This window comes from Centruroides vittatus, unplaced genomic scaffold (genome assembly GCF_030686945.1).
Source record: "Centruroides vittatus isolate TY-2023 unplaced genomic scaffold, ASM3068694v2 contig_566, whole genome shotgun sequence".
Taxonomy (NCBI): Eukaryota; Metazoa; Arthropoda; class Arachnida; order Scorpiones; family Buthidae; genus Centruroides; species Centruroides vittatus.
Genome location: NW_027122337.1, coordinates 232,148 through 244,428, shown reverse-complemented (window position 1 = coordinate 244,428; position 12,281 = coordinate 232,148). Strand labels below are relative to the sequence as shown.

General features: G+C 39.7%; 1 protein-coding gene across 1 annotated transcript; it reads right to left on the bottom strand.

Annotated features, from left to right (window-relative positions):
- Positions 1–912: 912 nt before the first annotated feature.
- On the bottom strand, positions 913–3,779 carry LOC136978997 (protein toll-like). Its single transcript, XM_067274875.1, has 2 exons — positions 1,870–3,779; positions 913–1,828 (listed from the first exon to the last, which is right to left on the bottom strand). Exons 1-2 carry the CDS (start codon positions 3,777–3,779, stop codon positions 913–915), a joined length of 2,826 nt encoding a protein of 941 aa, XP_067130976.1.
- Between the last annotated feature and the right edge of the window lie 8,502 nt (positions 3,780–12,281).

Sequence of the window (12,281 nt, the reverse complement as noted above, 5' to 3'; positions counted from 1 at the left end):
ACAACGGATCTGTCTGCTAGATTAGAGGAACGTTCGTTACGATCAAAGGAGGCAAACAAAACGCATCATCCGGAAAATTCAATACGGAAGACACGATAACGGTGTTGTTCTCCGACAACAATCGACTGCACTTCACTTCTTCGGCTTACAATATCTTACGAACGTTGCGATTCAACCACACTTTGAAGGCTTTGAAAGAACAATTGCACCAAAATGCATCGTTTATAATGTGCACTCGAATATAAGAATAATCACTTACGTATCGGTAGACAACTTTCTACAACGGGACATACCAGGTAGGAAAGAATCAGTTTTTGGAAAGACTTGTTCCTCAAGTCAAAATGAGAATAATTTAAATAATGTATGACATTTCTATTATTTTATTTTTCACTCGGAAGAAATCTAAGCACCTCGACCTTTTGCACTACAATTTGCATTGAATTATTCGAATCTGAAACTTTACGCCATATAAAAAAATAACACTTCATTTTATATTTTTCTTACCTTAAAGCAGTGGTTTCCAACCTGTGGGGCGCGCCCCCTAGGGAGGCGCGAGACTGTTGCAAGGGGGGCATGCAGCTGTTTCCATTTTCGAATACAAACCAAAAAAGTCGAATAGGTGTCAAAAAATGAATCAGCAAAATAGGTATACGTAATCCACAATCCTCGCCGCGAATTTTTCGGGTACAAATGCTAAAACATCCATCCATACTCTTGCTGGAACGAGAACATCTGGCTTTCGCGTTTGGAGCCGAGCGCGCTTTGAGTATTTATGAAATTAGATTGTTAGAAAAATTAAGGGGACGCAACAATTTTTTTAAAGGGGGGCACAGGTACAAAAAAGTTGGAAACCACTGCCTTAAAGACTAAACATTCTATACTGTAATTATAAATAGATTTTTATTTCGCAAATCAAAGTGCGCTTTCGCTTCTTAATTCTGCGATCATTCTATCCACATCGTGAACTTCACGATGTAACGATTTATCAGTCGAGTAACGAGGTAACGCGTATCTCAACTTCTCCCAAAACCATCTTTCGCCCCACAACAAGTAAGTCCTGCTCAGTAGCAACTCGCGCATATCCACGGGAACTACGTCACACACCGAATTATCCTTCAATACGAAAATTATCCTTTCCATCTTATCCTCCAAAGACTGTACCAAAGCCGCTTGAAACTCCGCTTGACACCACACGCTGTTCAAGAATTCCTCGGACAGTAGCAATATCGTCTTCTTGCTGTTTCTAATCGAAGCTTCTATCTGACATATTACGTCATAACCGGGTAGCCAATCGCGCTCGTGGATGCACAGCTTAAAGAAAGGCGGTTTCTCCTCCAGTTCCGTCAACAAACGCATGACGATGTCCCTGTCGCTGCCGGAGTAAGAAATGAAGGCATCGAACGCCTTATCTTTGTCCAGTTCGGAAATCTTGCAGCAGTACAGCGAAGGCAAATGCACGTACACGTAGGCTAAGATGGTGTTTTTGTATTTCAGAAATAAAAAAGCGAACACCATTGCTAATATTCCTAGCAGACAGACCATGGAACCGAAAACGATTAAAGGAACGTTCGTTACGATCGAAGGAGGCAAACAGAACGCATCATCGGGAAAATTCCATATGGAAGACACGATGACGGTGTTGTTCTCCGACAACAATCGACTGCACTTCACTTCTTCGGCTTGCACTATCTTACGAACGTTGCGATTCAACCACACTTTGAAAGATTTGAAAGAACAATTGCACCAAAATGCATTGTTTCTAATGTCTACTCGAATATAAGAAAAATTACTTACAAATTGCAAAAATATTGCAGGAAAATCTTGCAGACTGTTGTATCGAAGAGAGAGAATTTTCAAGGAAAAGGAAACGTCCAATGCTCAGAGGGATTTAAACGATTGTGGTCCAAGTACAGTTCATTCACTCCAGACCAACTATCCGTAATTTCCATTGAAGAAAGAGAGTTGTGTTCCAGGTGAACGATTGTGGTGTTTTCGGGAAGTATTGCGGGAGCGTGGGAAATATTGGAGAAAGAACAATTCACCATGACCGAAAAGCCTTTATATAAGTAACAGCGACACTTCGGTGGGCAGTTTTCTACAACGGGGCACACCACGTAGGAAGGAGTCAGTTCCTGGAAAGTCTTGTTCGTCAAGTCAGAAGGAGAATCGCAGAACAGCGATCGACCGACTTCCGAAAACTGAACCTCTTCGATGTAGTTTCTCAAATCGCAGTCACACCGGAAGGGGTTCCCAAAGAGAGAGACGTTATTCATATTCCTGGTGATTTTTCCCGCGACGGTGGTGATGTTATTGTCCATCAATAAAATTACAGAGCGATTATCCGGAGGGAGATCTTCGGTGTGAAGAATGGACAGGCGATTGTAATTCAATCTGAGCAGCGAGATGTTATACGCGCTCCAGTCCATTCGAGGAAACTCTGTGAAGGAGTTGTTGGCAAGCCCCAGAATTGTCAAATGTGGCAGTCTTCCGAACGGTCGTGGAGCCGGAAGAGATCCAAGAGGATTGTCATCCAGATACAATATTTTCAAGTTATTCAATACTTGAAACTTTCCCTCCTCTACCTTCGTTATTCTATTTCCTGTTAAAATCAATTTTTCAATATTTTGAATGTCGTCAAACACTTCGAAAGGAATTCTGGTCAGGAGATTGTAGCTTAAATCCAGCATCGACAGCCGTTTGTTATTACGGAACAAGTTGGAAGGTAATTCGTGCAAACGGTTCTTGTGTAAATCCATTTGCTCAATATACGGGTTATTTACGAAAAAATCAGGGTGTAGACGATCGATTCGATTTACGCAGATTCCAACTGCGGTTAAGTGATAACAAGAAGAAAATATCTTCGGTGGCAATTCACTGATACTGCAGTTGCAGGCAATGAAGTACCGTAATTTTGAGACGTTTTGCAATAGCATTTCCGGCAGAGAATCAAAATGGTTGCTATCCACGTTGAGAAGGAGCAAATTGAAATTGTCTGCAAACATTGAAGAGGGAAGAGTATTTAAGCGATTCTCGTTCAAAAGGAGCTTTTTAAGGCTCGTCATGCCTCTAAATATGGCGGGAGGAAGAACGGTCAGCAAGTTTTTATATAAATAAAGCTCCTCTACAGATTGCAATCCGTAGAAAAGGGTCTCCGGAAGATCCTCTAAACGATTGTCGAAGAGGTATAAATATTTGAGTCTATTCAAACCACGAAATGCATCTTCCGGAAAACTTCTTACTCTTCCAAGTATTACGGAAACTTTTCTTAACGAGGTGAGCCCATTGAATAATCCGTTCGGAAATTCTTCCGTCATTACGCGCAACACATTGATACTTTCTACGTTGCGTAACTCCTCTAAAGTGTACGTGACGTTTTCCATGTAGTATAAAATGATGTCGCGAAGATACGGTAGGTTTTTGATGGTAACACGCGAATTTGGTGGAACGTCTTCGGAAATCAAAAAGAAATGCTGAACAAGTTTATCTCCCAGGGAAGTTTCGACGTCGGGAGAGGGAAGGAGGCATTCTCTTAACAGCACGGAAGCGAAGTAAGTAGAATTAGTGCACACACGAATCTGTTCGGCGTCGAAAGTGTTTCCTCGACACACCACGAAAACGGCTCTGAGGTCGTCGTTGATGAAAGAAGTAACGTTCGATCCGCATTCTACTCTTCGATTCACTTGATGACTAATGAGACCAAATCGGTCGGTAACGTAGAACCACCCCTGTACTGCCGTGCACAGGAACACCAATTGAGCCAAGAAGATTTTCTGCACCATCTAAAACGAAAGTAAAACGTGTCACTTTCCGAACAGACCTATTTTACTCGAACACGTTCCAGTTAATAAAGTATTAATAGTTTAAACTGTACGGTACAATTGTGTGTCCACTACGTACGGTATGTAATTGTAAAATACTGTAGTCTAACTCATCTCTGTTTCCATTCCGACATTTGCATCGGTGATTTGTTTTTGGTGCGTCGGTTGTTGGAAACATTATCTGTGACGTAAGGATTATCTTAAAGTTTTACTATCGCATCAATTTCTGTGTTAAATAACTTTTTTACTTGGAATTTCTTATGAGTGGTACCGGCAGAGTTTCAGCTAGGGTTCTTAGTACCCAGAATTATCGTTATTATGATGTTCAGCATTAATTGATTATATGTAGCTGTAGCTAAAAAGATGTATTATTTAAATCAACTAGACATAAATAAAAGAATAACTTGGTATATATTAGATTCTCCTTTTCCCTCCGAGATGCCCTGTCATTGGCTCCCTTAGCTTCGAGGCCTCCTAAGCATTGCACAGGCTGATTAGAAGTTAGCGCCTTCCGCCGATCCTGGTGTTTGTGTCGCGTGTCCAACAACTTGATTGTAAAGAAATGCTGTATCAGACTTAAGTCAAATCGGAAAACTGTAGTATAAATGTTTGTTAATATAAAAGAGTTGATTAATTTAATGCCGTAGAAGTATCTTTTAATGTTTTACGTTTTTCGTATTAACGTTTAATATTTTGTATTGCGTGAATTGATTTAAAGCGCAAAAAATGCAGCAACGCGTTGCATAACTTTTGTCGCTTCACCGAAAGAATTATCAAGGCGATCTTCACTTTATTCGCCAAAATTTGTATCGCTGCAGGCGATGTCCCTCGTACATCTTTAGAAAAATTTCTTCCGACAAAATCTAAATGTACCGGATGCGCAGTTTTATTTACTTTTGTAGATTTCGGCTAACAATTACGTAAAATACAATTGCGTCTGGCGCCATCTTTTACGAAATATTATTAAAAATAATTTTTGCATTATTAAACTCTTAAAAGCAAGATTTAATATTAAAGGTACGGACGACTGTCTGTAACCTAAATAATAAACAAATTGATGCAATTGCGGATAAAATTTGCATTAATGCAGCCGAGGAGATACCTCACTCTACTCCATAATTTAATAGCCTCGATATAGAAGTTACCGTGTAGAATTTCGTTTCTTCATTAATCGTTACCCATTACGAGATATTAAACGGAAGAGATGTCCACACAGAAACGTGGAATTTCTCACTTTTTGGGAGGTACGGGGATCTCAAAACAGGGAGATTTGCAAATCCTAGGAGAATTCAATCGGACACGGTTAGAATATTTTCCTGTTTTGTTACGAGAGAGATTCGCGTAGAGACGGTTTTGTTTGGAAAATCGATCTCCAAAAAAATGTAATTGGTTAAATTAAAACTTCTCATTGAAATGTGTATTAACAGATCACACTGTTAATGACTAGAAAACGCAGTATGCACTCGAGGTTGAGCGAGACGCAGCTTTTAATACTTCTAAACTAGCATTTATTTCTTTGGCTCTCGCTGCAAAAACTAAAAAATGTAAATTAATTTACACTCGACGAATGAACGAAAAATTACTCTTTTGTCTCCTTTTTTCCTGCAGTTATAGCATTTTCCCAGGAAAACAAAGACGAAACGTGGTCCGACTTTGTCCATACTTTCAAAAACTGACTAGTGTCGTTCTCACCCCATCGAATAGTTGAATCGAGCCAATATTTTGGAAAAATTCGGAAGTGGCTCGAAGAAGAACGAAAGAAATAAATGTTATTTAAATTTTTGCTGCCAACAAAGTGTACACTACTTATATATTTGAAAATATCATTTTAAAATAATAAGTGCCGAATTTACTTTTATTGTATGTTGGAAGTGTTTTAATAAATCCGTTATCTATCAACAGACGATAACAATACAAGCTGCTTTTCAAACTCATTGCGCCGCTACAAAATCTGAATTTATTGTTAGTGTTTGTCTCGTAGCGAAATATTCGGCGCACCCGCAACCGGTGGCAAATGTTCTTCGGTTAAAAAGTGTGCACTTACTTCGATGTGTAAATCGCATAAAAAGAAATCACAGCCATCACGAGAAAAAACCGTGGGAATGCGGTGGTTGAAAGTCAAAGTGTTCTAGCAGAGGCCGAAACAATCTGCGAGAATCTTGGAACAGATTTTAATATGCCCCGAGTCAGAATTCGTCAGAATCATCGAGCGAATCGACTAGTACAAACTCCTAGCGAGTTTACGAGAAGATCAGTAATTATTCCGTTCACAGATTCATTTATATTGTCTCTGGAACAGCGTTTTTCTGAGGAAAACTTGCCCGCATTCTCATTTCTTACGTTGCACCCTCACGTAATGCTTCGTGGATTTAAAAAAAACTACAACTTATTGTAATTACTACAATTTGAATGATTTCCTCGGTGAAACTTTGGTATAACCAACGGAAATGAAGAAATGTGCCAAATACCGAAATGAAGGAGATACAACTAATTGCACTAGTTAAAAAAACTGCCTATCCATAAAATGGGCGCAATACTATTATACGCAATACGATCAACGATGACAGAAAATCGACTTGTCGGTCTTTGTACGATGAATGTGGATAAATAGAAAATTCTGGAAGCTAAAAATTAATTTGATAAAAAAAATTTTTTTTAAATTTTATCTTGATGAAACTGTGCTTTGTTTTCTTTCTTGCGCAGACAGTTAATTTAACCACTAGGCAAATTTTCATCCTTTATTCGGTTGGAACGCTTTTTTTTTTTTTTTGCCCAGTGTTTAAATTAACTGTCACTGCATTGTCTCTGCGCAAGAAAGAAAAAAAAACAGAAATTTTTACTAGATTTAGCCAATACTCCCGCGGGCACTAGCCCGCGGGAGGTACATTCGCTTTAGGTAGATTCGAATAACATTGCAACTAATTACTTTTAGCGTTCTCAAATGTTTAAATAAAACCATTTTTTAATAAACAACAGTCAGCCAAGGGCTTTCATCAACTATTGTTTTCGAAGAATATATTTCAACTTTTCCCAAAACCATTTCTCTCCCCACTTTAAGTAACTTTTCGTCGAAAGCAAACGACGAAGATCATCCTCCAGCTCGTTCGAATTCTCTAACTCTTCCACCAAAACCAGAACCAAACGATAAGCTTGGTCTTCCATCATCCTGTTGTAAGCCACGCGAAACTCCACACTGAACCACATACTGTCCAGGAACTGTCGAGACAACAATACCAACGTCCTTCTGCTGTTACGCACAGAATACACGATGTTCTCGCTAATAGGATTACCCGCCAACCAATCACGTTCGTGAATACAAAGGCGATAAGCGGGTTCCAGCCGATCCACCATCTCCATGGTTAACTCTGAATCTACACTGCTGTAACACACAAACGCGTCGTACTTCTTTTCCTCGTCGTCGATGATCCTGTAGCAACACGGCAAATACACGCCTCGAGTGTACAGAAACGCCAATATAGCGAGTCGGTAATAATAACAGAGAATTACAAGAACTGATGACATCAATACAAACGCTACCGAAACTGTAAGAACGATTACTTGCCATAAAGGCCACACGGGTTCCTTCAGACAGAACACATCCAGCGGTATACTTTGAATTAGCTCATACGTTACGGAATTGTTATCTCTATTGATTCTCTGGCATGTAACGTTCTCAGAATCACGGATTTTAAGCAGATTCCGCGTGAACCACTTCTTGAAAAGGACAGAGTGACAATCGCATTTCCACTCGTTTCTGGAAAGAAAGATGCTGAAGTTTGACGAATCTTTCACCCGCTTCATCAAAGAAGGGGGCAAATCCGACAACTTGTTTCCGTCCAAAGCCAAATAGCTGAGATTTTCTGGAACCATCCAATCGTTCAGTGACGTCAGAGAATTGTCGCTAAGATAGAGATGGGTGACGTTTTGCCACGTAACCCCGTCCACTTCGGACAGATTGGCAATGTGGTTGTCGTTCAGAAAGACGAATGTTGCATTCGTAGGAAGGTTCGCGGGTGAATTAGACAAATTTCTATGAGAACAATCCACTACAGTTTGTTCTTCTAGTGTCAGGTAGCAATCGCAAAACAGAGGACATTCCTCTTTCCGCGGACAGACACTGTAAATGGGCCAGATTTCTGTCAGTTTCCTTTCGGAACGTCCACTGCATCGCAGGATCTTGGAATCTGGAAAAATGCGGACGGCGTTTTCGTCAGAATGAAGAAATCGCAAGAACTGTCTGATTCGACAGTCGCACTCGATGACGTTTCCCGTGACGTTATACACTGGATAACTGTTAGAATGTCGTCGATAGTCGATGTAGACGGTGGAGATGTTGTTGTGGTCGAGCAATATCTTCGTGTGCTTCTTGGTAAACACGGGTAGAGTGACTTCCCGGAAGTTGATTGCGGGATAGATCGACTTCAGTCAGGTTGTGATTCGACCAATCAATATTAGGAAAAGTCTTCAAATTCGAATTGCTGATGTTTACAGTTTTCAAATAATTGCTTGGACCAAAAGGATATTTTGCGGGTAAACGTTCAAAGTTGTTATTTGATAGGTCGATAATCCTCAAATTCCAAAGAGGTAGAAGTGTATCATCGTGCAAGAAGAACAAATCGTTATCAGATAATTCCAACAATACTAGTGTTGATAAGGGCTTGAAGATATCTTCAGGTAAATAGTTAGTGTGTTGTACGATAAGTCTAATGCTTCGAGTCTCTTTAAATTGGTAAATACACGCGGCGGCAAAGTCGATAATTTATTTCCAGTCATAAGCAAAAGACGTAGATGTTCCGTGTTATTAAACAGTGTTTCCGGTAGACGTGTGATGTTATTAAAATGCAGGAAGAATTCTTTCAAGGAGGTGGTGTCTGAAAATAAAGATTCCTCCAGATCTACCAAAGAGCATCTGGATGCCCGAAATGCTTCTAAGCGTGTCAAGCCTTTTAGGAATCCTTTCGGCAAGATTCTTATTCCTGTATTTCCACTCATTTCCAGGGAAAATAGCTGAGTGAGGGAGGAGAGCAAATTATCCGGAAGAACCGTCAGTTTATTGTTTTTGATCCGAAGCACTTCAAGGCTGAAGAGATCGGAAAAGGTATCTTCCGAGAAATTCTCGATCTGATTATCGGATAAATCTAGATGTTTTAACAGTGTGAGATCTTTAAAGAATCCACGTGGAATCTCTTTTAATCTGTTATTGTACAAGCTTAATGTTTTGAGATTTTTCAACTCTTGGAGTAGCTCCACTTGAACATGTTGAAGAGTTCCATTTACAATTTCCAAAATTGGAAGATTTGTCAGGTTTTTAAATGGTGGCTGCGTAAAGGAAGTGAAATTGTGGTAGTTTATTCGTAATCGGTAGATAACGGGTTGGAAATCGAACGTTAGGTCGAATGATCCCGCGGTTCTTATTCCGGACAGCGATACGTTTTTGACAAATGGCAGCTTTTCAAAGTGCAAAGCTTGATAATTCGGTTCGATTGCGGTAAATGCAATTCCCAGAATGCGTATGACGAGTCCAGATAAAAATTTGTTCAAACTAAAATTCCGAGAATAGCAATTGCGCATTTTTAAAACAACGTCTTCTTTCTGTTTCAAACACCGGAAGATCCGACGATCCGGATCCGCCCCGTAACAATCGATATAAAGAAAGCCGACGTTAACAGCGACGAAAATGTTTTCGCTTAGAAGACAATCGGTTTTGGTTTTTCGTAGAGCAAACCTGGGACACGGAACGTTCTTCCATCTGCTCAAGAACTCGGCGCAACACTGGGCCAATGTGATACACCAGAGCAAGTACAACAGGTATTTCACTTTTATTTCCGTGGCATTCTGCAAAGAAAACTTCCATTTAATACGTTATAAAAGGGTGAAATGCCGAAGAGAACGAGTCTTGACTGGCATTAATTAGTGTATTTACTGTAATTTTAACGAGACGGCTATCGACTTAAATTAGCCCATACTTAAAAGATATTGCTGGACGTTATGACAGCCCGATTTTCCTCGCACCGTAGCTTCTAATTTGTTGGAAGTGGTATAAATTTATGAAGAAATGTGTATAGGATCGCTTTTAACAGAGTAGGGGTAAATGCGACACGACCTTGTTAATTCGTCCCACCTGGCGTTGTGTTTGTAAACAGTCGGGAAGACAAAGGGAGTAGCGTCTCTGTTTATGGGACTTGTGTGTGGGCGTCAATGTGTTTACCACATGTTAGCCGACTAGAAAAAAACGTAAACAAGTGACGGACGTTACGGTAAGCTGTTTTGTCGGGAGAAGAGTCGACGTTTTTGAAAGCTTCCGAGGAAAGGAAGAACCCTGATCGGTCGGAAGTTGTCGTCGAAAAACACTTTAAATAGTAAAAGTGGCGAGAGAAACGGGGAGAAGGGCAAGAGACTGATAATACGGTAGTCTCGGGCACTTGGACAGCCCGCTGAGCGTAGAGAGAGTGTTCTCCTCTGATAACGATCTCGGGGACGAGTAAGTGCGTAGACTGGACCGTATAGTTGAGCCAACTCCACAAACTGACTGAGGCTTCCACAGAGTCTAATAGTTCCCGAAGGACAAGCTGATGCGTGAGACACCACACTTTGTTGTCCTGTGTATGTAATGTTGTTAAACCTGTTTATTCTAAAATATTTTGTTTTGTAAATAAACTGTAAATATTCTCTGAATCGAGTGTGGAGAGGTGCTTTCATCGAACCTGAATTAATTATCGGATCGTGACACATACGGAGCCCATCTCAACGAGACGGAGTTTGGGAAACAACATCACTAGATCTTTACTAAATATATGACTGTATCGAAGAATTTCGCACAAGGTCCAAAGAGCTATGTAATGCAGTAAACTGGAAAAGTAAAGCTTGGCAATACAGTACAAACTGTCGTTGGCAATGGCAGACGAAATGCAATTAATTAAACAGCAGAAAGAGAATCGAAATCAAAGTGTGTCGTACAAATACAGTCTCGTTTATCTTAAGGTAAATCACTTGAAATGCACGTTTGGAGTTTGCGACACTCTGCATTAGGTCTATCGTCAAATGCTAGCGTGTTCCCGACTGGATTTAGCTTAACGTGGAGGAATCCGATGATTTTAATCGCAATTGGCGCAACATTGGTGAAGAGAAGAGTTACGTTTCACCGCGTGCCAATTTTCGGGAAATTCTGGCCATCGGTTACTAATAGCATTCTGTTGGCAGTAACAAAAAGCACCTTAGTGTTTTCTAAATCGTCTCGAGATATTGACAGATGTCGTTACAGCCGTACTATGATCCCGCAATAGCTTCTGCCGATATCTTACTTACAAATTGTCGACAATCCGGGCTCTTTTCTTTGATATTTTTATAAGAATCGATAATTTCTGTTTCCGTCTTACGGGCAAAATCTTAACTTTACGTTACGTCACGCATACACGGACGACAAATAAAGCTTCAAATAGATTTATGTAAATAAGACATCCACCGAAATTTCTATGTGTACCGTTACGTGACAATTTAACTAGAGAATATATTTTAATTTGAATTTCCGTCGGATGACGGATTGTACAAATATATTTTAATATTAATTTTTCATTTACTTGTTATTCTGTAAAGTGTATGGATGGAAACTCGAATTCCCGTCTTAAAAACAAGAAAATTTACGTCATACGGAGGAGGAACGTATCTTTAGAAAGAGTGAAATAGGCCTACATCAGTTTAATTCTTTTTATAAGAATGTAAGTTATTTAACTTCACCCGTTTCCCTACGGACGGTCGTCCGAACGTTCTTTCGACCAAAAAGAAATATGTAAATGTTCGAGGACAAAATGACGCGAACAGGAAAGTCGACTCTCGCCACATTTAACGACGGAAGATGAAATGGCCGTGTTTTCTTTTATTTTAACAGGATTATAGAAAGGTTTTTCTCAAATAATATGTTTTCATATAAATTTATCCGAAGGACTGAAGATAAACGACGCTTTCGTCTACTTGTAGTGTTTGGCGTCACACGCTTACCGAAAGGACTTTTATTTTATACGAGGAAAACGTCACTGGATATAAGTGTAATTTCTAAACGTTACGACGAATCATTAAACACTTACCCGGAGAGAGAACCGCCGACGCTCCACCGACATGGCTATTTATCCAATTTCTTATATCGGGGTCGTAGGCTATTTATGTCGTTAAATCGATAAATACTAACAGAAAGCTTTCTTTTTCTCTATAAAAGCCGTCGATATCGCAATCCGACGCAATATCCGGTTGGAAAAACGACGGGAGATAAAGGCGGAATTCCTGTAGAAATTCCCTTTTTTGTGAGATTAATATTATTACATTATTTTGTACTTCTAACTCTTCCATCGTATTATATTATAGTATTTGATTTATATTTACAAAGGTTATATTACGTAAAAGTTTATGACACCGAGTGACCAATGTAAAACATTATAAAAACTCTTTAAACCGCGAACACTAGAGGAATAA